Source organism: Microcaecilia unicolor, chromosome 4 (assembly GCF_901765095.1).
Source record: "Microcaecilia unicolor chromosome 4, aMicUni1.1, whole genome shotgun sequence".
NCBI lineage: Eukaryota > Metazoa > Chordata > Amphibia > Gymnophiona > Siphonopidae > Microcaecilia > Microcaecilia unicolor.
The window spans coordinates 17,048,060-17,073,184 of NC_044034.1; the positions used below are offsets into that span (position 1 = coordinate 17,048,060).

General features: G+C 47.9%; 1 protein-coding gene across 1 annotated transcript in view; it reads left to right on the top strand.

Moving 5' to 3' along the window:
• The window catches only part of PDE2A (phosphodiesterase 2A), a 687,803-nt gene that overhangs the window by 643,449 nt on the left and 19,229 nt on the right, over positions 1 to 25,125 (top strand). Inside the window, exons 19-24 of the mRNA XM_030199986.1 lie at positions 3,480 to 3,557; positions 6,393 to 6,515; positions 13,482 to 13,552; positions 17,767 to 17,889; positions 18,216 to 18,303; positions 23,777 to 23,824. Coding sequence (XP_030055846.1) covers positions 3,480 to 3,557; positions 6,393 to 6,515; positions 13,482 to 13,552; positions 17,767 to 17,889; positions 18,216 to 18,303; positions 23,777 to 23,824 — 531 coding nt within the window. The remainder of the gene's footprint in view (positions 1 to 3,479; positions 3,558 to 6,392; positions 6,516 to 13,481; positions 13,553 to 17,766; positions 17,890 to 18,215; positions 18,304 to 23,776; positions 23,825 to 25,125) is intronic.

A 25,125-nucleotide genomic window follows, 5' to 3' on the forward strand; every position in this document is an offset into this window, starting at 1 on the left:
CGCCTTTTTGAGCATTCCCGTGGAGGTTATAGAGTTCTCCGCATTTTCTGTTGAAACTTTATTTACCTTCATAGAAACGTCCCCGAAATGCTGCTTGCACATTTTCTTAAGAAATCGCACATGTTTGATTAACCTGAATAGGTTTAACAATGAACACCATCAGATCGAGCGAGCGAGCATTTGTTCAAGATGACCTGCCCATTTGTCCAACAAAGTCACAACATATGCACGTTGTAATACTACCCTGATCGAATTAATATTGAGTTGTGGTAGGTGAATAAGTGGACTTTTTCAGTGCAACATTTATAGAAATAAATATATTTGGATGTAACATAGTAACATAACATAGTAAATAACGGCAGAAAAAAACCTATACGGCCCATCCAGTCTGCCCAACAAGATAAACTCATTTTACATGGTACGTGATACTTTATATGTACCTGAGTTTCATTTGTCCTTGCCATTCTCAGGGCACAGACCGTAAGTCTGCCCAGCATTGTTCTTGTACTAAAAGTTCTGAAGATTCTGGAATCCTAAAGAGTTACAAGATTCCGGAATCCCAATTAGTAGCAACATTCCATGTAGAACCCCAAACAGTAACATAGTAAATGACGACAGATAAAGACCTGTACGGTCCATCCAATCTGCCCAACAAGATAAACTCATTTTACATGGTATGTGATACTTTATACCCGAGATTGACTTGTCCTTGCCATTCTCAGGGCACAGACCGTAGAAGTCTACCCAGTACTGTTCTTGTACTAAGTTCTGGAGCTAACATCGAAGCCCCTTAAAATTTACACTCCAGCCCATCCCTTATCTATTCAGTCATGATCAGGGCGTAGACCGTAGAAGTCTACCCAGCTCCCGACTCACATTGTACATGCACACTTTTCAGTAGATACTTTATGAAGGAACAAATCACACAAAAAGGGCAGTTCTGTAACCAGAAGCATGCAGTTAAGTGCTGAGAAAATTATATATATATAGTGGAATTAGGAAAGGTACAAAGAAGGGTGACGAAAACGATAAAGGGGATGGAATGACTTTCCTATGAGGAAAGGCTGAAGTGGCTAGGGCTCTTCAGCTTGGAGAAAAGACAGCTGAGGGGAGATATGATAGAGGTCTATAAAATAATGAGTGGAGTGGAATGGAACGGGTAGACGTGAATCGCTTGTTTACTCTTTCCAAAAATACTAGGACTAGGGGGCACGCAATGAAGCTACAAAGTAGTACATTTAAAATGAATTAGAGAAAATATTTCTTCACTCAACATGTAATTAAACTCTGGAATTCGTTGCCAGAGAATGTGGTGCCTGAGGAAGGGGATGATACGAAAATACTGTTTCATAAAGCGGAGCGCAGTACTCTTATTTCTGAGGCACTGGCAATGCTTCCATTGAGGAGATTTCTGCTTCGGCACCAGGTTGGCCTTCTCGGTGGAAGCTGTTTATGATGGCGGTAGAACTAGAGGACATGAAATGAGGTTGAAGGGGGGCAGACTCAAGAAAAATGTCAGGAAGTATTTTTTCACGGAGAGAGTGGTGGATACTTGGAATGCTCTCCCGCGGGAGGTGGTGGAGATGAAAACGGTAACAGAATTCAAAAATGCGTGGGATAAACATAAAGGAATCCTGTTCAGAAGGAATGGATCCTCAGAAGCTTAGCAGAGATTGGGAGGTGGGGCTAGTGCTGGGCAGACTTCTACAGTCTGTGCCCTGAAAATGGTAGATACAAATCAAGGTCAGGAATACATATAAAGTAGCGCATATGAGTTTATCTTGTTGGGCAGACTGGATGGATCGTACAGGTCTTTTTCTGCCATCACCTACTATGTTACTATGTGGTAAAGGTGGTTAGCTTAGCAGGGTTTTAAAAAAATGTCTGGACGCTTCCTAAAATAACTTGGGGAAAATCCACTGCTTGTTTCTGGGATAAGCAGCATAAAATGTGTTGAACTTTTTCGGGATCTTGCCAGGTATTTGTGACCTGGATTGGCCACTGTTGGAAACAGGATGCTGGGCTTGATGGAACCTTGATCTGTCCCAGTATGGCAATACTTATGTACTTATGAAACGCATAAGTGCCTTAGCCTGCAAGAGGGGCAACAATTAAATTACCCCATTACAGGAGTGAGCTTTGACTTCAGTTTCAGAGGTTGGGAAGTAGGATTGGTGCTGGGCAGACTTCTATAGTCTGGGTCCTGTAAATGCAAAAGCATATCAAGATTGAGGCTGGAGTAGGCTTTAACGGCAAGTCCAGTAGTTGGGAAGTAGGACCGGTGCCGGGCAGACTTCTACGGCTTGTGCCCCAAAATTGGCAGGGAGGGATAGAGACTAAGTATACCAGTGTTTAATCAAAGAGGAACCTGTGCAGAAGGCCAAATTCATCTCTGACCGCCTTTTTGGGCTGACTGGATGGTCTGTGCAGGTCTTCGTCTGCCGACATTTACTATGCTACTTGTGGACAGAACATGGGAGGGACATGAGCTTGTCTCCAATTTACACACGTAACTTATAGAATACAAAGTAATGCTTATTGCATGATGCATTTAATTGTGCCCATTTACGCCTACCATTGACCAATTCAGATTTACGCTTAATGATATCTTGGCGCACAAATGCTTTTATGTCATTGGTGCTCGGTGTGCGGCATCGATGCGCCTGACTGGAGGCTCCAAGTTATAGCATTGCCCCCCCAAATCTTAAAATGCCCTTCAGATTTTAAGGCTGGACACACCTTAGGGGAGCAGACTATGAGGATTAGCACAGGATGGTTTGTTCGTAGCCTATATTTGAACAGAGATGGCTTCTCCCTGTTAATAGTTGACCATCACTCTGTAATTTGTAACGCATCTATATCTGGCGGGATTCCTTCCACAGTGGCGGGTAAAGGATGGAAGTTAGTTCTACACAGTGCATATTTTCTAGCGAAAAAGGTGCCGGTACTCAAATGGCAGGCCACCCTTCAGGGGTGGGAGTGATCACTGAGGGACCCACCCTACAATAGCCAGGACCCCTGCAACCAGTCACAAAATCTATGACAAGGTAGAATTGGTGTGTAGAGCCTGAGCTCTTTCATTAAAACTTGGAGACCCTGGGTCGATTTTAGCAGACAATGGAAAAGGTGCCAGTACTCAGTACCCCCAAGTACCCCCTCAAAAAAAGCCCTGGTTCTACATATTGCAGTATGATTTCTGCAAACACTATAAATAGATTCTGTAGAGCAGTCGCTGAACCATCAGCCCCTCCTCTAGAACAGGAATGGCTGCCTTTGAAGCATTACGGGGATGAATGGGCTTTGCAGGCAGCTGGGAGAGATGGTAGCCATAGAATAAGCCAAGCAAAGTGAAAGGCTTCATCTGAAAAAGCGGTCAGGGTGTAAGAGTTCAGAGGTGGCCTCGATGTTGCCAGTTCATGCTTTGCTCACATATAGGCCCTGCTCTTCTGTTTCATGGGTGCTTTGTTCGTCTTTTACAGTCGTTGCTCTACAAGCAGGTCCATGAGGCTCAATACCGAAGCCATCTGGCGAACGAAATGATGATGTACCATATGAAGGTAGGAGAACAACAGGTAAACTCTTTGTAGCACAACTAACCTCCGACTGATCTCGAGTGCAACAAGGCGTCACAAACGTATTTTATTCTGTACCACATAGATCCTTATTTTAGAAGCCCTGTTCACGATACACACATGTATCGGCACATACACATGTAAAATCTGACCTTAGGAAACCACAAGGGAGTGTCGTTTGGGTATGATATGGGTGGGGCTTGCGTGTTAGAAAAATCTACACACGGATTCCCTTTTTCACGTAAGGAATACGTGTGAATACGAGATACCTCACGAGTCGGCATTTACACCTGCTGTTTCGCACGTACAGATATTTCAAAGGTTCAGATAGTGGCTGGCCTTGAACTGGGAGTTTAGGGGAGGCATCCTATTTAGTTCCTGTCAATTGGCCCCCTACACGTCAGAATTCAAGGAAGATTGTGGCCTCTCTGTCACACTGATAGCCTAATGGTTCATGCAGTGAGCTGAGATCCTGGGAACTGGGTTCAGTTCCCGCTGCAGCTCCTTGTGACCCTGGGCAACTCACTTAACCCTCCATTGCCCCAGGTACAAAAAGTTAGATTGTGAGCCCAACAGGGAATGAGAAGGTACCTGCATATAATGTGTAGAGCACTGCATTACGTCTAGTAGCGCTATAGAAGTTAGTAGTAGTACATTAGCAATTTACATATGTAAGTAACCTTTATCACCCATTGGTATTTTTCACGTTTAGAGCTGTAAAATGGATCCTTCCATCAAACATACCAACAGAAACATGCGCATTTCTGCTTGTATTTCAGGACAGACTCTATGTCTTTTTAGACTTACCAGTGGTAGGACCTTCACAAATTCAATGAAACTCACTAATGTCCCTCTCCATGGAAATCCTTAGTAAACGGCGGAAGATTTGTTCAATATACCAGGATTTATTTGTCCTGATCTGGATGGGTCTATTCCATTTCCTACATTCTTTCTAAAATGGAGCGTAACGTACATTGTACCAGGGCATTAGAGTTCTTAAAGCTGAAAAGGGATCTTTCTCATCTAGAAGTCTTCTCGTTCAGTCAGGACACCCATTGAAAACTGTTGGATGTTCCAAATCTATCCAGACATAGTTATCTATCTACTTATCATTTCTATAGCGCTACAAGGCATACGCAGCGCTGTACACCATACACAGAAGACAGTCCCTGCTCAAAGAGCTTACAATCTAGATAAGACGGTAAACAGACAGAATAATTAAGGGTAAGGGAATAAAGAGGTGAGGATAAAAGGACAGGGCAAGTGAGTTAGGAGTCAAAAGCAGTGGTAAAGAGGTGGGTTTTGAGTTTGGACTTGACAATGGCTAAAGACAGGGCTAGACGTACAGGCTCGGGAAGTCTATTCCAGGCGTGAGGTGCAGCGAGATAAAAGGAATGGAGTCTTGAATTAGCAGTAGAGGAGAAGGGGACAGATAAGAGAGATTTATCTACAGAGCGGAGTACCCGAGGGAGGACGTAGGGAGAGACAAGAATGGAGAGGTACTGGGGAGTGGCAGAGTGAATGCACTTACTGTATAGGTCAATAGGAGAAGTTTGAATAGAATACAGAAATGGATAGGGAGCCAGTGAAGTGACTTAAGGAGAGGGCTAATGTGGGCATAGCGACTTTGGCGGAAAATGAGTCGCACAGCAGAGTTTTGGATTGATTGACGAGGAGAGAGATGGCTAAAAGGGAGGCATTATTATTAAGAGTTATAACAGGTCTAACCTGAGGATCCTCAAGAGTGTGGCCGAAGGGGCCATATTTCAGAAAATTCTCCTGTACTAATGATGTTTGAGCTTGTGCTGGTTTGCCTCATTGTCTCGTGTACAAACATAGATTGTGAACTCTCTGGGGACAGGGAAGAATCTACTGTACCTGAATGTAACTCGCCTTCAGCTATCAATACTATTTTTCGCAGATTAAAGACATCTCTCTTCAACAAGGCATACAATGAGAACTAACGGGCACACAAATCCGCCTGACGCTCACCTACTATAACTACCTACCGTATTTTTCGGACTATAAGACACACTTTTTTTCCCCAAAATTTGGGAGGAAAATGGGGGGTGCGTCTTATAGTCCGAAGGTAGACTTCTCCCTACTCACGTGATCTTCCCTGGTGGTCTAGTGACGTCGGGGCAGGAAAGAGCTCCCTCTTTCCTGCCCAGCGCGCTGCTCTCCATCCTCCTGTATGCAGCCTGACGGTCTCGGCGAGATTCAAAATGGCCGCCGAGACTGCAATTCTCGGCGGCCATTTTGAATCTCGCCGAGACCGTCAGGCAGCAATGCATACAGGAGGATGGAGAGCAGCGCGCTGGGCAGGAAAGAGGGGGCTCTTTCCTGCCCCGTCGTCACTAGACCACCAGGGAAGATCGCGTGAGTAGGGAGAAGTGGTGACAGGGCCGGGGGGAGGGCGGGATTCGGACAAGACGCACCGGAGCACCTAGGTTTTAGAGTTGGGAAAAAGGAAAAAAAATTTTTTCCTATTTCCCTCCTCTAAAACCTAGGTGCGTCTTATGGTCCGGTGCGTCTTATAGTCTGAAAAATACGGTAATCACTATAACTACCTAATCACCCCTTTCTTCTTCATTCTACCCTTACCTAACCTCGACACAATATTAAATGTATCTGTCACCCTACAATGACTTTGCTAACAAAATATGTAAGCCACATTGAACCCGCAAATAGGTGGGATAATGTGGGATACAAATGCAATAAATAAATGAAAAAAAAAAAGGGTGAACTAGATCCAGAATCCTGTAGGTGCCCCGTAAATTCAGTAGAATTTGCTACATGGTTTTTTTTATTTACTTCTAGGTCTCAGACGATGAATATACGAAGCTGTTAATCCACGGAATCGCGCCTGTTTCAGAAATTCATCCCAATTTTGCCAGTTTTACGTACACTCCAAGGTCCCTCCCAGAAGATGACACTTCCATGGTGAGTAAAAAAAAAATAACAGAGGCTGTAACGTAGGAAGGATTGTACACAAATCTCTCTATATAAAAAGCAACACCAACGTTCTATGAAGCCTCCAGCCGGAAGTGTGAAGGGGGCGAGATATCCGGTTTCCCTATGAGTGTCTGCCCCGCCCTCTCTGTAACACAGTCAGTGAAGGAAAACAGCAGAGCACGAAATCAAATCGCTGGCTCTGTAACAGTGAAGGACTCAGAGGGGGGAGGGGAGAGAGGCCAGAGGGCAGGGACACACACACTCCCACATGCACACAGAAGAAAACATTGCTAGCCCCGTTTCATTTGCATCAGAAACGGGGCTTTTTTACTAGTCTCTCTCTATAAAAAGCAACACCAACGTTCTATGAAGCCTCCAGCCGGAAGTGTGAAGGGGGCGAGATATCCGGTTTCCCTATGAGTGTCTGCCCCGCCCTCTCTGTAACACAGTCAGTGAAGGAAAACAGCAGAGCACGAAATCAAATCGCTGGCTCTGTAACAGTGAAGGACTCAGAGGGGGGAGGGGAGAGAGGCCACAGGGCAGGGACACACACACTCCCACATGCACACAGAAGAAAACATTGCTAGCCCCGTTTCATTTGCATCAGAAACGGGGCTTTTTTACTGAAGGACTCAGAGGGGGGAGGGGAGAGAGGGCAGAGGGCAGGGACACACACACTCCCACATGCACACAGAAGAAAACATTGCTAGCCCCCGTTTTATTTGCATCAGAAACGGGGCTTTTTTACTAGTCAAGATATAAAAAAAGGAGCCGACTACTTGGTAGCTTCATCGCATGCCCCCTAGTCCTAGTATTTTTGGAAAGTGTAAACAAACCCTTCACGTCTACCCGTTCCACTCCACTCATTATTTTATAGACCACTATCATATCTCCCCTCAGCCGTCTTTTCTCCAAGTTCAGGCACTTGAAAATGGAACATAAGATGATCTCTTTTTATTGTACTAGCCTAATACTTTTTTCAATTAGATTTCAGAGGCCAAATCCTCCTGCTTCAGGTCAGGTTAGGACAATATACTGCTATTATGGTATTCTCTTCTGACCTGAGGAAGGAAGTGTTGGTCTCTGAAAGCAAATGAAAAATGTATTAAAATCAGTCCAGTATAAAGGTATCACCTGATTTTCTATTTTTGTGGTTTATTTGAATTTATTAACCATTATTAACACAGCTATCACATTACTTTATCCTAAATTAAAAATAAAATTATTTTCTGTATCTTTGTTGTCTGGCCATTTACGCTTTCTAATTGTGTTGGTCCCAGTCTCTTGATTCCGCTTTCCTTCGTCTTCTCTTGCCAGGGTTTCCTGTCCATTTGTTGTTTTTCTGTCTCCATTTTCTTTGTTTCTTCAATTTATTTTTCTGCCTCTTTCTGTCCAGATTTAATTCATTCTTACTATCCAGTCTTTAATTTCTCTCTACTTCTTCTACCTATGACTTTTCATCTTTTCCTCACCCTTATTTTCCCCATGCCCCTTCCTCTTATTCTCATAAGAACATAAGCACCGCCATACTGGGAAAAGACCAAGGGTCCATCAAGCCTAGCATCCTGTCTCCGACAGTGGCCAATCCAGGCCTCAAGAACCCGGCAAAAACCCAAAAACAAAACAAAAATTTAAATTATCGTATTTTTTGGACTATAAGACGCACTTTTTTCCCCTCGAATTTGGGAGGAAAATGGGGGGTGCGTCTTATAGTCCGAAGGTAGAGATTTCCCTCCCTCCCTCCCTCCGAGTTCGGGATCGCCCGCCCGCCTTCCCTCCCTCCCTCCGAGTTCGGGATCGCCCTCCCCCCGGCCCTGTCACCACTTCTCCCTACTCACGTCACGCGATCTTCCCTGGTGGTCTAGTGACGTCGGGGCAGGAAAGAGCCCCCTCTTTCCTGCCCAGCGCGCTGCTCTCCGTCCTCCTGTATGCAGCCTGACGGTATCGGCGAGATTCAAAATGGCCGCCGAGACTTCAATTCTCATTCCTGATACCTACACTGACTACATAGTTTTTACCTTTAGATTGTAAGCTCTCTTGAGCAGGGACTGTCCTTCCCCATGTTTAAACTTGTACAGTGCTGCGTAACCCTGGCAGCGCTATAGAAATGCTAAGTAGTAGTAGTAGTAGTCCGAAAAATACGGTAATAATGTTCAATGGACTTCCTTCAGGAATCTGTCCAAACCCCCCTTAAACTCTGTAAGGCCAGCTGCTGTCACTACATTCTCCGGCAACGAGTTCCAGAGTCCAACTACACTCTGAGTAAAGAAAAACTTTCTCCTATTTGTTTTAAATCTATCACATTCTAGCAGTGGTGTAGCCAGACAACCAATTTTGGGTGGGCCTGAGCACAAAGTGGGTGGGCACAAAATTTTCTCTCTCCCCCCTCTCCCCCAGCACTTCCCAACTCAAAATATAAATACTTTAGCTGATGAGGATCCCCAATCTCCGTCAGCTGGGGACCTCCACCAGAGATGGCCAGAACTCCTCCCCACCAAGCCCAGCAGGCAGTAGCAACTCCTCAAGCCACTTATGCCAGCACCCCATAGGTGCTTAGTTGTCAGTGGCTCCAGGATGCTGCCCCCATCTGCCATGCTCAGCGGAAGGCAGCTCCGGCCAGTCCCGGAACAGATCCCCAGCTGGCAGGGCTTGGGGATTCCCACTAGCCACAGCAAGGGTCAGGGCTACTGTTAACCATGCTGGTGACCAGGGCAGAAAATAAAGCCCCTCCCCCAATTCCCTCTCCTCTCCAATCTCTTCATCTGCCGTTACAGTCACACTGACAGACCCTCACAAATTACAGAACAAGGGATCACAAATTAGAAATAAAAATATGTAGACAAAATTGAACTGGGAACCTCAGCATGTACTGCAACACTGGAGGAAAAAAAAACACAAAAGCGCATTTCCTTTTCTACTTAACACAATAAAAAGACATCCACTATGCACATTTCCCAGAGCTAACATATTCCATTTAAAACATTCAAAATAAAATGATTTTTCTACCTTTATTGTCTGGACATTTTATTTTTCCATCGTGTTGGTTCCAATTTCTCTTTCCCGCTTTCCTGTCTGTCTTCTGCTAATTCTTCAAGCGGTTGTCCATTTGTCTTTTTTCTCCTGTCATTTCATTTCCTCACTATACCTGCCTTTGAAATATTGATCTTTCCATTTTAGCTCTTTCCTTTCTTTCTTTTCTGCCTCTGTACACTCAAATTTCATCCTCTTTCAAAATCTTTTCTTTCTTTTTACTTTTCAGATATCTATCACATTTCCATTTCCTTTCACCCACTAGCTCTCCCGTTCCCCATCTCTCTCTTTCTCAGCCTTCCATTCTCTTCCATCTTCGATCTACGCGCCATTACCATATTTCTACCCCCTGTGATCACTATTCTCTCATTTATTTCCTTGCCATCTCCACTCCCTGGGCCTCTCCCCCATGCTTTCCACCATTCCCAGTGTCTCCCTCCCTCCACCCTTCCAGCCCAGCATCTGTTCCCTCTTTCTTCCCTCCTCACCCTCATAGCCTGATATCTCCCTATCCCTTTTACCTCCCACCACCAGCAGCATCTTCCTGTCCCATCTCTCTTTCCTCCCCTCCCCCATTGTTCAGCATTTTTCCCTTTCTCTTCCCTACCATCCATTGTCCATCTTCTCTCCCTGGATCCATCTTCCCTCTTTTTCCCCTCCCCTGCTTGTGCATCTCTCCTTTCCTCTCCTCCATCTTCATGTCCAACTTTTCTCCCTCTCCCTGCCTTGAGCACCTGGTCTAACATCTCACTCTACCCCCTCCCCTGCCATGCCACACAGCATCTCTCCATCTTTCCTTCCCCTCACCTCAATGCCATGTTCAACATTTCCCCCTCTCTTCTCTCCCTCCTTTTCTTCCACTTCCATGTCCAACACTTTTTTTTTCTCTCTGGTCCTTTACCACTCCTATGCAGCCTTTCCCTCCCTCTCCCCATCCCACCCCACCCCACCCATATCCAACAATTCTCCCTCTCTTTCCCCTTGCAGCATCTCTCCATCCCTCCCCCCACATTGAAAAATTATTCCTCCACCCCACCTAGCACTACCCTGTCTCATTCCCTCATCCCAACAGTGCCCCTGTCTCTCCCTGTCTCCCTGACCCCTCTCAAGCCACCTACCAGCATGCTGTAAGTTTCTTTTTCTCCCTCCCCCCAGCCACCCGATGACATGCTGCACCTTTTTCCCCTCCCCCCCCCCCGCCAGCCACCCGTTGACATGCTGCACATTCCCCCCCCGCCAGCCATCCACCCACCCACCCGCTGACATGCTGCACTTTTTCCCCTCTACCCTGCCGCCAGCCACCCGCTGCAGTTTTACCTCCCAGCCACCCGATCCAGTTCTTCACGTCTACAATGGCGCCGAATCCGTCAGCACGCTGCTGCTACACGACTGCTTCCTTCTGGGCTGGCCTCACCTCCAATACTCTCTGAAGAGGTGGGGCCAGCGCAGAGGACGCACTCATAGCAGCGTGCGCGCCGGAGGGCGCTGCGAGGCTCGAGCTAGCACCGCTGCCAGAAGGGGATGACAGGGGAGGGAGCAGGGAGGGAACAAAACCTTCTGCGCTCCGGCGGGTGGCTGGGACTGGAGGAGGGAAAGCTGAAATCGTGGATTGGTTCTCTATGAGATGCACCGTTGCTAGGTGGGCCCGAGCCCAAAGTGGGTGGGCCCAGGCCCATCCAGGCCCACCCGTGGCTACGCCCCTGCATTCTAGCTTCATCTTATGTCCTCTGGTTCTATTATTGTTAGAAAGTGTAAACAAACGCTTCACTATCTCTGTCCTCTCCCCCTTTCCATCTAGCAGCTTCCCTTTTTCTCTCCCCATCCTTCTAGTGTCTCCCTATGTAATTTAATTTTCGATTGAAATATATGACTCCTTTCTCCACCCCTTCCCAGAGTTTACCTTCTTTTTCCATTTTCCAAAAGGCAGTGGAAGTGACAGCAGTTACCATATACTGCCCTGCCACGGGCACAGGCTTCTACTCTATTGCAGCCCACCTCTGAGGTAACAGGAAGTTACATCAGAAAGGCGGGCCTAAGTAAAAAGAAGAGGCCAGTGCCAGTGGCCTGGCAGCGTATGGGAATCACTGCCACCGCCGCCTTTTGGAAAACGGAAAAAGGTAAACTTGAACGGGGTGGAGGAAGAATGGGAGATGCCACTCCAGGAAGGGTGCGACCTCAGGCCCCCGCCTCTGTTGGCCTAATGGTAGAGCCACCTCTTCATGCATAAATTTTCCATGCAAGTTAAAAAAGGGAGTATGGAAACGGGAGGGTCATACTCATGGGTGGATCAGGGCATTCCTTTAAGCGCCGCACGTAGTTAGAATAAGGGCATCCGTTTCTTAAGTTTATACGCGGGTATTTGCACCATGTTTTAGCTGGTGAAAATGGCCGTGCCTAAGGTTAGGTGCGATTCGCGGGCATAAGTGCTTTTCTACAAACTGCACCTAACTTTACGCGTGTTTTGTAGAATAGCACTTTTTTTGGCACCATGTAGAGAATTTAAGCCCAAAATGAGCAAGTGGCACACAACACTACATTAAAAAGAACGCAGTCTAGGCACAACAATTACAAATTAAGGGCTTGATTCTATATCAGGCATGTTAAATGTAGGCGTGTTGGAATAACGCATGTAGTGCTATTCTGTAAACCGCATCTACAGTGTGCGTCTGCGGCTAAGAAAGCAAATAGAATGTTAGGTATTATTAGGAAAGGAATGGAAAACAAAAATGAAGATGTTATAATGCCTTTGTATCACTCCATAGTGCGACCACACCTCGAATATTGTGTTCAATTCTGGTCGCCGCATCTCAAAAAACATATAGTGGAATTAGAAAAGGTGCAGAGAAGGGCGACGAAAATGATAAAGGGGATGGGACGACTTCCCTATGAGGAAAGGCTAAAGCGGCTAGGGCTCTTCAGCTTGGAGAAAAGGCGGCTGAGGGGAGATATGATAGAGGTCTATAAAATAATGAGTGGAGTTGAACGGGTAGATGTGAAGCGTCTGTTTACGCTTTCCGAAAATACTAGGACTAGGGGGCATGCGATGAAGCTACAATTTAGTAAATTTAAAACAAATCGGAGAAAATGTTTCTTCACTCACCGTGGAATTAAACTCTGGAATTCATTGCCAGAGAATGTGGTAAAGGCGGTTAGCTTAGCGGAGGTTTAAAAAGGTTTGGTCGGTTTCCTAAAGGAAAAGTCCATATACCGTTATTAAATGGACTTGGGGAAAATCCACTATTTCTGGGATAAGCAGTATAAAATGTTTTGTGCTTTTTTGGGATCTTGCCGGGTATTTGTGACCTGAATTGGCCACTGTTGGAAACAGGATGCTGGGCTCGATGGACTTTTGGTCTTTCCCAGTATGGCAATACTTATGTACTTAAGACACGGTTTACATAATAGCTGATAGGCTGGGGGAATGCGTGTACATGTAGGTGCGGGCCATATGTGCCACTGAAAACCTGGTGTTCATGCACGCGCCTAAATGCACGCACGTTCCCCCGAATTCTATAACAAGGTGCATAAATGTGATTGACACTCCTCCCATGGCTATGCCCCCTTTTCAGCTACACGCGTTGAAATTTACGCACGCCTCTTTTTAGAATACGCCTAAAAAGAAGCTTGTGTATATTCCAATTATTGCCAATTAGTGATGTTAATTGGTTGTTTTCGGCCAATTATCCTGATTAATTGGTTCATTACTTAATCGAGTAGCGCATGTATATCGGCCACATGCACAATTTAACGCAAGGTAGTCACCGCGCCTTATGTAGAATCTGGGGGTAAATGTATTAATTAAGTTAATAATTACTAGCTTTGGATTGGTAACTTTCGCTAGCTTTACTCTGTCAGTCCACTTGCATCAGAAGAGACTGAATATTTCTCTTTCTATTATCCACATCATTTTCTCTTTGCTTACAGGCTATTCTAAGTATGTTTGAAGACATGGGTTTCATTAGCAACTATAAAATCGACCGCCAGACACTAGGAAGGTAGGTTCCTTCTTTGTATTTTCTTTAATACTTACTCAAGGGGCAGACTGACCGTTCAGGCAACCGGACAGTGCCTGAGGGCCCAGAGGCTCTAGGGGGCCCAGAGGCTCAGATGCCCACAGCACACTACAGCCCTCCGCGTTCCTACCTTTAAAGGCGCTCCACTGGTGATCTAGTGGCCTTCTTGGGGGGGGGGGGGGCGACATGTTCTTTCCTGCCTGTTGTGCTGACCGCTTTACTGTAAAAATGGTGGCTGAGACTCGCTGCGGAAGTCTTGTGAGACTGTTGAGACCTGTGAGACTACCACGGGAAGTCTCGGCCACCATTTTGAAAACACCGCGGCACTGGCAGGTGGGGGAATAGAGGAGCGCAGTGGGCAGGAAGCCTTTATAGGAAATAATATATGCTTAGGAAGAGTGCATGTCCAGAAGTGCACATTTTCACTGTGGTTACTGAAGGGCTCTTCATTCCTGGCAGGTCCCAGGTCTGACCCAGAGATTTGATGACGAATCGTGTTTTTAAAATGAGTACGTTTCAACCTCCCAGGCGTGCATATTACCACCTACCCTGTTGAGCATTTTGCAAACAGTGGCGTAGCTACAGGTGGGCCTGGGTGGGCAGAGGCCCACCCATTCTTGGCTCGGGCCCACCCTGTCTGGCCTCACTCCCCTCTCTCCCTCTCCTCCACCCGTGGGCTTGGCAATTGCCCCCCCACCCACAGCTTGGCAACACTCCCCTTTCTTGTTCTAACTTGGCACCTTTCCCAGCAGCAACAGCAGCGATGCAGTCTGTTGCCTGCGCCAAACTCAGTCTTCCCTTTGTCACTTCCTGTTTCCTCTCTGGCACGACGCGGCAGAGGGAAGTCTACAGGGCCGGTGCAGGCAGTGGATGTACATCACTACTGTTGCTGCTGTCGAAAGTACTAAGGTATGGGGGTTGTTTCAGAGAAAGAGGTATTGCTAGGCAGCGGGGGGGGGGGGGGGGGGGGGGGGGGAGGGGTTAGAGAAGTGCTGGATCTGGAGGCAGAGGAGAGGGAGGTAGATGCAGGACAAAAGGGGGGGGGTCTTTAGAAGGCCACCCATCCAAACTCTGGGCCCACCCAAAATGACAAGCCTGGCTATGCCCCTGCTTGCAAATTTATCTGTAGGATACCACAAGCCAGACTGAAAGTTTCAGTAAATCACTTCATTGGCTTCCGATCAGATATCGCATACAATTCAAGCTCCTCCTCCTTACCTACAAATGCACTCAGTCTGCGGCTCCTCACTACCTCTCCACCCTCATCTCCCCCTATGTTCCCGCCCGCAACCTCCGCTCACAGGACAAAGCCCTTCTCTCAGTACCCTTCTCCACCACTGCCAACTCCAGGCTCCGCTCATTCTGCCTTGCCTCACCCTATGCCTGGAACAATCTTCCTTTACCCATACGCCATGCCCCCTCCCTACCCATCTTCAAATCTCTACTTAAAACTCACCTCTTCAATGCTGCCTTCGGCGCCTAACCGCTTGAGAAATATAGAATGCCCCAATCTATCCACCCTATCAGATTAACTGTTCACTCGTCCTCTAGATTGTTCTCTTGTCTTTAGATTGTTCTCTTGTCTTTTAGATTGTAAGCTCTTTGAGCAGGGACTGTCCTTCTATGTTTAAATTGTACAGCGCTGCGTAACCCTAGTAGCGCTTTAGAAATGTTAGTTAGTTAGTAGTGGCTCTACCCAGTGCATTTTTTTCTAGGTACCTACAAATGCACTCAGTCTGCGGCTCCTCACTACCTCTCCACCCTCATCTCCCCCTATGTTCCCGCCCGCAACCTCCGCTCACAGGACAAAGCCCTCCTTTCAGTTCCCTTCTCCACCACTGCCAACTCCAGGCTCCGCTCATTCTGCCTTGCCTCACCCTATGCCTGGAACAATCTTCCTTTACCCATACGCCATGCCCCCTCCCTACCCATCTTCAAATCTCTACTTAAAACTCACCTCTTCAATGCTGCCTTCGGCGCCTAACCGCTTGAGAAATATAGAATGCCCCAATCTATCCACCCTATCAGATTAACTGTTCACTCGTCCTCTAGATTGTTCTCTTGTCTTTAGATTGTTCTCTTGTCTTTTAGATTGTAAGCTCTTTGAGCAGGGACTGTCCTTCTATGTTTAAATTGTACAGCGCTGCGTAACCCTAGTAGCGCTTTAGAAATGTTAGTTAGTAGTAGTAGTAAATGTCCCACAGTGCTTGGTTGCATTGTTTGAAGGGATCACTTTTATGGCTGCTGTGTTACACATAGTTCTTGCCTTGCTCCAAATTTAGACCTTCGGGGAAACCTTTGCGCTATTACCCCAAAAATCTTCTATTGTCTCTATGTAATTTCCCAGCAACTTTTTTCCTCATACGGCAGAAGAAATGTGAAATATCAGTCGATCTTCTGTGTTCTGCTTGGCTTTTTTTTTTCATTTGGATATTCAGTTTTTTAACTCCGTCAATCTCGTTGGGTTTCCCCCTGACATGCCAGGACCAGGGGCATATCTGCGTGGGGCCACAGGGGCCTGGGCCCCCGCAGATTTCGCCCTGGACCCCCCTACCACAGACCCTCTCCACCTCCCCCTCCCTCCCGCCCGCCACCAACCCGTCGCCGATCTTTGCTGGCGGGGGACCCCAAGCCCCCGCCAGCCGAAGTCCTCTCTTCCGTGCAGGATGCAAGTTGCAACGCTTCCTGTTCTTCTGAGTCTGACGTCCTGCACGTACAACGTGCAGAACGTCAGACTCAGAATTTGGAATTCTGTGTTGTACGTGCAGGACGTCAGACTCAGAAGAACAGGAAGCGTTGCAACTTGCATCCTGCACGGAAGAGAGGACTTCGGCTGGCGGGGGGTTGGGGTCCCCCGCCAGCAAAGGTAAGTGACAGCAGCGGGGGAGGGTGTCATTGGTGGCGAGGGGGGGGTCCGGAAATGGCGGGAGGGGGGATCGGTGGCGCCGGGGGGGGCTAAAATGTGCCCCCTCCCTCTGGCTCTGGCCCCCCCTACCGCCCGAGTCCAGATATGCCCCTGGCCAGGACACCAACCGAGCACCCTAGGGGGCACTGCAGTGGACTTCATAAAATGCTCCCAGGTACATAGCTCCCTTACCTTGTTTGCTGAGCCCCTCAAAACCCACTACCCATAACTGGACACCACTACCATAGCCCTTACGGGATTTGTGGTGGGTTTTGGGTGGGTTTTGGAGGGCTCGCTGTTTCCTCCACAAATGTAACAGGTAGGGGGTGTATGGGCGCATACGTTAGGTGCGCATCCCCGGTATTCAGTAATACTGCACGCATCTTTGGCGAAAGCCCCAACCGACCCATGCTCCTCCCATGGCCACGCCCCTTTTGAGTTGTGCGCTATAAGATTTGCACGTGCATCTGTATAGAATAGTGCGTAGCAAGATGCATGCGCAAATCCAAATTGTTGACAAACAACACCAGTAAGTGACCGTAAGCACCTAATTATTGGTGCGAATTGCCTCATTAACCAATTTAGTTATGCACTCATCTCAGAATAGCGCGGAAATTTGCACACCATTTATAGAATTCCCCTGATAACCTGTCCATTCAGGAAAAACCAAAGAGCATAGCCGCCGAGAGGGGAGGGCAGGGGGGACAAAATTCACCGGGCCCGGCGCCGCGGTCCCACCAGCCCTCCGTCGTCAACCGTCTGCCCCCTGCATTGAAATCGCAGTCTCACCTCCGTGCTACAGGCAGCAGAACGCCTCCCTTCGGCCCTCCTTCCCTCCCTGTGTGCCGCCCTCGTCTGACGTAACTTCTGCGAGGGCGGGACACAAGGAGGGAAGGAGGGCCGAAGGGAGGCGTTCTGCTGCCTGCAGCGCTGCTTTCACGGAGGTGAGACTGCAATTTCAATGCAGGGGGCCTGGCCCGGTGGCGGACGGAGGGGGGGAATGGCAGCGGCGGTGACCTCGGGGGGGGGGGGGGGTGGAGGGGGGAGCGGTGGCGGCGACCTGTGGGGTGGAGGGGGGAGCAGTGGCTGCGGCGATCTCAGGGGGGGGAGCGGTGGTGACCTCGGGGGGATGGAGGGGGGAGGGGGGCGACCTTGCCCCGGGCCTGGCCCAGTCTCTCGGTGGCCCTGCCAAAGAGTAGCAAGAGTCCATGACCAGGTTGATGTTACTGAAGTAGGTGAAAGGGCTGCTGTGGATTGAGAGCTGATTTGCTGATTGACTTTCTATCTGCAGGTTCTGCCTGATGGTGAAAAAGGGTTATCGAGACCCTCCGTATCACAACTGGATGCACGCCTTCTCTGTCTCTCACTTCTGTTACCTTCTGTACAAAAACCTGGAGCTGAGCAAGTACTTGGCGTAGGTCATCAAAAGCGAAGGCAAAGGGGCCGACGAACAAGCCAGGCCTTGCACGTAATGTGTGGGAATCGGCAGGGATGGGGAAGGAGAACGAGAATGTTTTAATCCGCCACCAAAGTGCACTTCAAGAAAGAAATATATACCGGTCGCAGACCACCCACCTGGGGGAGGGGGGAAATTGATAATATAACATAGCAATGTAGGGCCGGATTTTCAGCTGGAGCACTCACCAGGGCTCTTGTCACTGTTAGTCGGGGGCAGTTTTTTCCTCCTTAAGCCAGTGCTGTTTTCACTGCATTAAGCCTTTGTTTCTTTGATTTGTACAGGGACATCGAAATCTTCGCTCTGTTTGTTTCCTGCATGTGTCATGACCTTGACCATAGAGGAACCAATAACTCCTTCCAGGTGGCTTCGGTAAGCAACAGTCATGGGGAAATGATGGTTTGCACGTCTGCAGACATGCAGGGAATAGATTTTGTGGGCCATTTCCTAGGTCTTCACTGGACTGCTCTATCCTTCTTTGGCTGTTCACTCATTTGGAGTGGAGTTGTAACCAGGCATTTTGGCATCCATGGCAGGCCAAGTGTATTTGCACCCCTCTGCCTCTTCCCCCTCCACTCTGATCCTCAAAACAGCAGAAGAGAAGCAACACTTTTCCCGGCTTTTATTCTTTTGGCCAAAGAATGTGTTTCAGTCACTTTTCTTCCCCTAATGGCATTGTGTCAGGTCAACTGCCCCTTTCACTCACCCCTAGTTAATTAATTTATTTTTATTTATTGCATTTGTATCCCACATTTTCCCACCTCTTTGCAGGCTCAATGTGGCTTACAATACAGTGGCGTAGCCAGACAGCCAGTTTTGGGTGGGCCTGAGCCCAAAGTGGGTGGGCACAAAATTTTCTCTGCTCCGCCCTCCCTCCCTCCACTATACCCACCATTTCTCCCCCTCCCCACCTATCCCCTCTGTATGCAGCATGTGTCCCTCCCCTCCACCTCATACACAGCCAAGACTTCTCCCTTCCTCACCCCTCCACCCCTTTGCTGCATCTCCCTCACCCACCAACCAAGCCTCATCTTCCCATCTTCCCTCCCCCCTGTGCAGCATCTTTCTTTCCATCTTCCCTTCCCCCTGTGCAGCTGCTGTGTCCCCCCGTCTTCCCTCCCCCATGTGACATCTTCCCCCCCCCCCTCGTGCAGCTGCAGCATCTCACCCTCCTTGCAGGCCCGCCCAGCAGCAAAGTTCCTGACGGCGATTCCAGTCGCAGCGATTCCCACACGCTGCCTGCCAGCTGCCGCTCAACAATCTCCTCTCGCTACTAAGCGCTAACCCGGAAGTCACTCCTGCAGAGGAGAGACTTCCGGGTTAGCGCTTAGTAGCGCGAGGAGATTGAGCGGCAGCCGGCACTGGCAGGCAGCGTGTGGGAATCGCTGCGACTGGAATCGCCATCACTCAGGAACTTTGCTGCTGGGCGGGCCTGACCCGAACTTGGGTGGGCCCAGGCCCGCCCGTGGCTACGCCCCTGTTACAATACATCATGAATAGTGGAAATATAACGAAAATAGACATTTAGTGTTACAGAAGGATCTTGGGTAACATGATAATGATAAAGCAGATATTTGAAGACAGTTCTGGATGTGTGGGGAGGAGTTCACATTTATTGATCTTTGTGGTATACCTTGTTAAATAGATGTTATAGCCCTGACGTACAGCCTTTCCCCGCTAGGGCCATCACGTATTCCAGATACCCTGAGAGGCAGGGACTCTGGCTCCCTCAGAAACCCAGAGCAATTGTGGGTGGGTGTCACCAGCTTCCCTGACACTCCAGTACAGTTGTGCATGAGACAGTCAGTGAATGTCACTGTTGAGTGATGAGTGGAACTTCCTTCCTCCCCAAACCTCACATCCAGGAATATCCCACATTGGGTCTACTTTCATGCATGCTTCTTTTCAAATTAATTTTACTGCTTAGCACCTTCGCTGCTGTCCAGTTCTGGTTGTGAGACCTCATTTGCAGCTCTTGGGGGGGGGGGGGGGTCTTTCCCCTGTTTATGATGCCTCCTCCCAGTCTGTGCATCACAGTAACGCTCCTTGCCCGATAGTCATGAACTACAACTCCCTTTGGAGCCCGGTCCACTTATATCGGGGCACCTGGTCTTAGAGGGTAAGTAGGTCCCCACTTAGACACTATTACAGAAAGACATATACAGTGGGGGAAATAAGTATTTGATCCCTTGCTGATTTTGTAAGTTTGCCCACTGACAAAGACATGAGCAGCCCATAATTGAAGGGTAGGTTATTGGTAACAGTGAGAGATAGCACATCACAAATTAAATCCGGAAAATCACATTGTGGAAAGTATATGAATTTATTTGCATTCTGCAGAGGGAAATAAGTATTTGATCCCCCACCAACCAGTAAGAGATCTGGCCCCTACAGACCAGGTAGATGCTCCAAATCAACTCGTTACCTGCATGACAGACAGCTGTCGGCAATGGTCACCTGTATGAAAGACACCTGTCCACAGACTCAGTGAATCAGTCAGACTCTAACCTCTACAAAATGGCCAAGAGCAAGGAGCTGTCTAAGGATGTCAGGGACAAGATCATACACCTGCACAAGGCTGGAATGGGCTACAAAACCATCAGTAAGACGCTGGGCGAGAAGGAGACAACTGTTGGTGCCATAGTAAGAAAATGGAAGAAGTACAAAATGACTGTCAATCGACAAAGATCTGGGGCTCCACGCAAAATCTCACCTCGTGGGGTATCCTTGATCATGAGGAAGGTTAGAAATCAGCCTACAACTACAAGGGGGGAACTTGTCAATGATCTCAAGGCAGCTGGGACCACTGTCACCACGAAAACCATTGGTAACACATTACGACATAACGGATTGCAATCCTGCCGTGCCCGCAAGGTCCCCCTGCTCCGGAAGGCACATGTGACGGCCCGTCTGAAGTTTGCCAGTGAACACCTGGATGATGCCGAGAGTGATTGGGAGAAGGTGCTGTGGTCAGATGAGACAAAAATTGAGCTCTTTGGCATGAACTCAACTCGCCGTGTTTGGAGGAAGAGAAATGCTGCCTATGACCCAAAGAACACCGTCCCCACTGTCAAGCATGGAGGTGGAAATGTTATGTTTTGGGGGTGTTTCTCTGCTAAGGGCACAGGACTACTTCACCGCATCAATGGGAGAATGGATGGGGCCATGTACCGTACAATTCTGAGTGACAACCTCCTTCCCTCCGCCAGGGCCTTAAAAATGGGTCGTGGCTGGGTCTTCCAGCACGACAATGACCCAAAACATACAGCCAAGGCAACAAAGGAGTGGCTCAGGAAGAAGCACATTAGGGTCATGGAGTGGCCTAGCCAGTCACCAGACCTTAATCCCATTGAAAACTTATGGAGGGAGCTGAAGCTGCGAGTTGCCAAGCGACAGCCCAGAACTCTTAATGATTTAGAGATGATCTGCAAAGAGGAGTGGACCAAAATTCCTCCTGACATGTGTGCAAACCTCATCATCAACTACAGAAGACGTCTGACCGCTGTGCTTGCCAACAAGGGTTTTGCCACCAAGTATTAGGTCTTGTTTGCCAGAGGGATTAAATACTTATTTCCCTCTGCAGAATGCAAATAAATTCATATACTTTCCACAATGTGATTTTCCGGATTTAATTTGTGATGTGCTATCTCTCACTGTTACCAATAACCTACCCTTCAATTATGGGCTGCTCATGTCTTTGTCAGTGGGCAAACTTACAAAATCAGCAAGGGATCAAATACTTATTTCCCCCACTGTAGATACCCAGCTGTCTGTATAAAATACTAGTAAAAGCAGGGCTTTTTTTGAGGGGGTACTTGGGGTACTGAGTACTGACACCTTTTCCATTGTCTGCTAAAATTGACCCAGGGTCCCCAAGTTTTAATGAAAGAGCTCAGGCTCTACACACCAATTCTGCCTTGTCATAGATTCTGTGACTGGTTGCAGGGGGCCTGGCTATTGTGGGGAGGGTCCCTCAGTGATTACCCCCACCCCTGAAGGGTGGCCTAGCATTTGAGTACCGGCACCTTTTTCACTAGAAAAAGTGCACTGAAGTGGCAGGAATGAAGCCTACCTTGTAAGCACAGCTATTTAGTACATATAAGTAGATAAGCACCGCCATACTGGGAAAAGACCAAGGGTCCATCAAGCCCAGCATCCTGTCTCCGACAGTGGCTAATCCAGGCTTCAAGACCCCCCCCCCTCACAAAAAAAAAAAACTTAATTCTTAATAATGTTCAATGGACTTTTCCCTCAGGAATCTGTCCAAACCCCCCTTAAACTCCGTAAGGCCAGCTGCTGTCACTACATTCTCCGGCAACGAGTTCCAGAGTCCAATTACACGCTGAGTAAAGAAAAACTTTCTCCTATTTATTTTAAATCTACCATATTCTAGCTTCATCTTGTGTCCCCTGGTTCTTTTATTGTTTGAAAGTGTAAACAAACGCTTCACATCTGTCCGCTCTACTCCACTCATTATCTTGTAGACTTCTATCATATCACCCCTCAGCTGCCTCACCTATCATTTTTAAAGTATACCCATAGATCATCCATAGTCTGCTATTGATTGGGATTGGTAGCATGGAGTCTTGCTTTTCTTTGGGATTATGCCAGATACTTGTGACCTGGATTGGAAAAGGTTGGAAACAGGATACTGGGCAGGATGGACCATCAGTCTGACCCATTATGGCTTTTCTTATGTTCTTATGTAGATTAGTTTTGGGTTGTTTTTTTTTTTTTTAATCTCCAAATGTACTTATGAACTCCACCCACATTCTACCCAGATGCACACCTACCAGCAAAGTGCGCACCATCATATCATTCCGTGTACTTTTACGCTGCTCAATATTTTGAAAAAGCCCATTTTGCTGCAGATGTGGTCGCCTACACGCAAAAATAACTTTCTGAAATTACTCCCATACTGTAAATGAGTTAGTGAATGGTGCTATAAATATTGTCTCTCTTGTAGCCCCAGCCCCAACTAGTCCCTTTCCCTGTTCTACTTAAAATTTTTAGTACAGTTCCGTTCAAGAGCACATCCTTGGCATCTCCGAAGCTCATTCTCCATAGGACAATTTTTCTGTTGCTCTGACAAAACGTGTCACATACATCCAAGAATCACCAAAATGTAATATCACTCACTGGCCATTTCTGATTGGACTTGAACTTCAGTTTATCTTCTAACCCTGATGCCCTTCCACTGGAGCCGTAGAACCTCCTTGCCTCTTCTGCGTAGCTCTCCCGTGATGGTATCATTCACGAGCAGGGGTGTGCTGGTAAATTTTTAACAACAGGCTCTTTCTCTGGACGTAGCCAGCTCTGCAATTGGAAGGGCCAGGGGTGGCCGGGGGCAGCAACACTTGCCTCTTTCTCCTCCCTCCCTTCGTGCGGGCACGCTAGGCATACCTTTGCTGGCAGCCAATAAATGGACTGCCACCACTCCCAACGTCTTGCTCTGAGCAGCATGCTGGAACTTCTCTCACATGCTCGAGAAGTCCCAGCCTGCTGCCCAGAGCTGGAAACAAGGAGCGGGGAGCAGCAGTAGTCTATTTACTTGGCTGGCAGGGCTCAGCATCCCCACCAGCAAAGTAAAAGATAATTCAGCAGGGGTCCCAAGCCCACATTTTGGGAGCCAGTTCTTAAAGTAGCCATGGAGGGCCCTACTTTAACAACCGGCTCCCAAGAGTCTTAAAAACTTAACAACCGGCTCTTGCGAGCCTGTGAGAGCCTGCTCCAGCACACCACTGCTCACGAGCGCCCACTTTTCTTACACATAGGATAGAGGGTTTAGTGGCATAAATGACATTTTTCTTTCATTTAGCTGGTCTAACAAAATTGTCTTTTTCAGAAATCAGTGTTGGCTGCCTTGTATAGTTCAGAAGGGTCTGTAATGGAGGTAAGACCTCTTTACCCCGACACCCTTTCCCTGTCCTGTTTTGCTTTCACTCTCCCCTCACTCACATTCTCTCTGTCTCCCCTTCATTCCACTTCTGCCCTCATTCCCCTCGTTTTCTCTTATTCCTCCCTCCGTATCACGTTCTGCCACCCTATCTTCATCTTCTTCCCGTCACTTTCTTCACCCTCCCTCCCGCCCTCTCTCTTCTCCTTAACCATCTCTCCAATTCTGCCTTTTATTTATATGAATGTACATTTATATTCAGCTTATATCCAAAATGAGGTTTAAGATGAATTACAATTTTTTAAAAAGTCATAGAATTTTTTTAAAAATGGGAAGCTGTAACAAAATATATAGAAAGGATATCCACTTGAGTTTTTTTCATTTGTCGGGACACTTTTATTGATATTGTTGATGTTGTTACCAGGGGCGTAGCCAGATTTCAGCGGGAGGGGAGTCCAGAGCCCGAGTGAGGGGGCACATTTTAGCCCCTTCCCCCCGCACCGCCAACCCCCCCCCGCCGCTGCCGCCGCCACCACCAACTTTGACCCCCCCGCTGACCCTCTTGACCCCCCCTTCCCGCCGCCAACCCTCCCCCGCTGTCGCCGTCGCCTACCTTTGCTGGTGGGGGACCCCAACCCCCGCCAGCCGAGGTCCTCTTCTTCCTCGGTTGGCGGGGGTTGGGGTCCCCCACCAGCAAAGGTAGCAGACGGCGACGGCAGGTTGGCGGCGAGAGGGGGGGGGTCGAGAGAGACGTCGGCAGGGGGGGTCCAGGGCCAAATCTACGGGGGCCCAGGCCCCCGTGGCCCCACATAGCTACGCCCCTGGTTGTTGCTATGTTGTTCTTGCATAATTCTCTTGAAAATTTTTCAATAAAGATATTTGAAGACAAAAGAATTATAACCTTCAATACAACTGCACTCAAATCTGTAAACAGCGATAGTAATTTTGTAACAGATACCTCCTGATTCTATAAAGGTTGCCAAAAACTGCGCATGCAAATCTAGGCATCCTCCCCCCCCTGCCCCCCCCCGATTTGCACATGCATTATAATAGATTAATGAGTCATTTGGTGCCAATAATTGGCTTTTTAACAAGCAATTATTGGCACTAATTAGATTTAATTGGGCCTTGTCCCCCGGATTCTATATATGGCACCTAGGTTCTGCGCATAACTTAATTGGCGTAATAAGGTAATCAGCATTTTTAACAGCAATTAAAAAGCCCTAATGAGCACTAATTGGCAATAATTACAATTTATGTGCGGAAATCACTAAGCGTATTCTATAAAAAACTGCGCC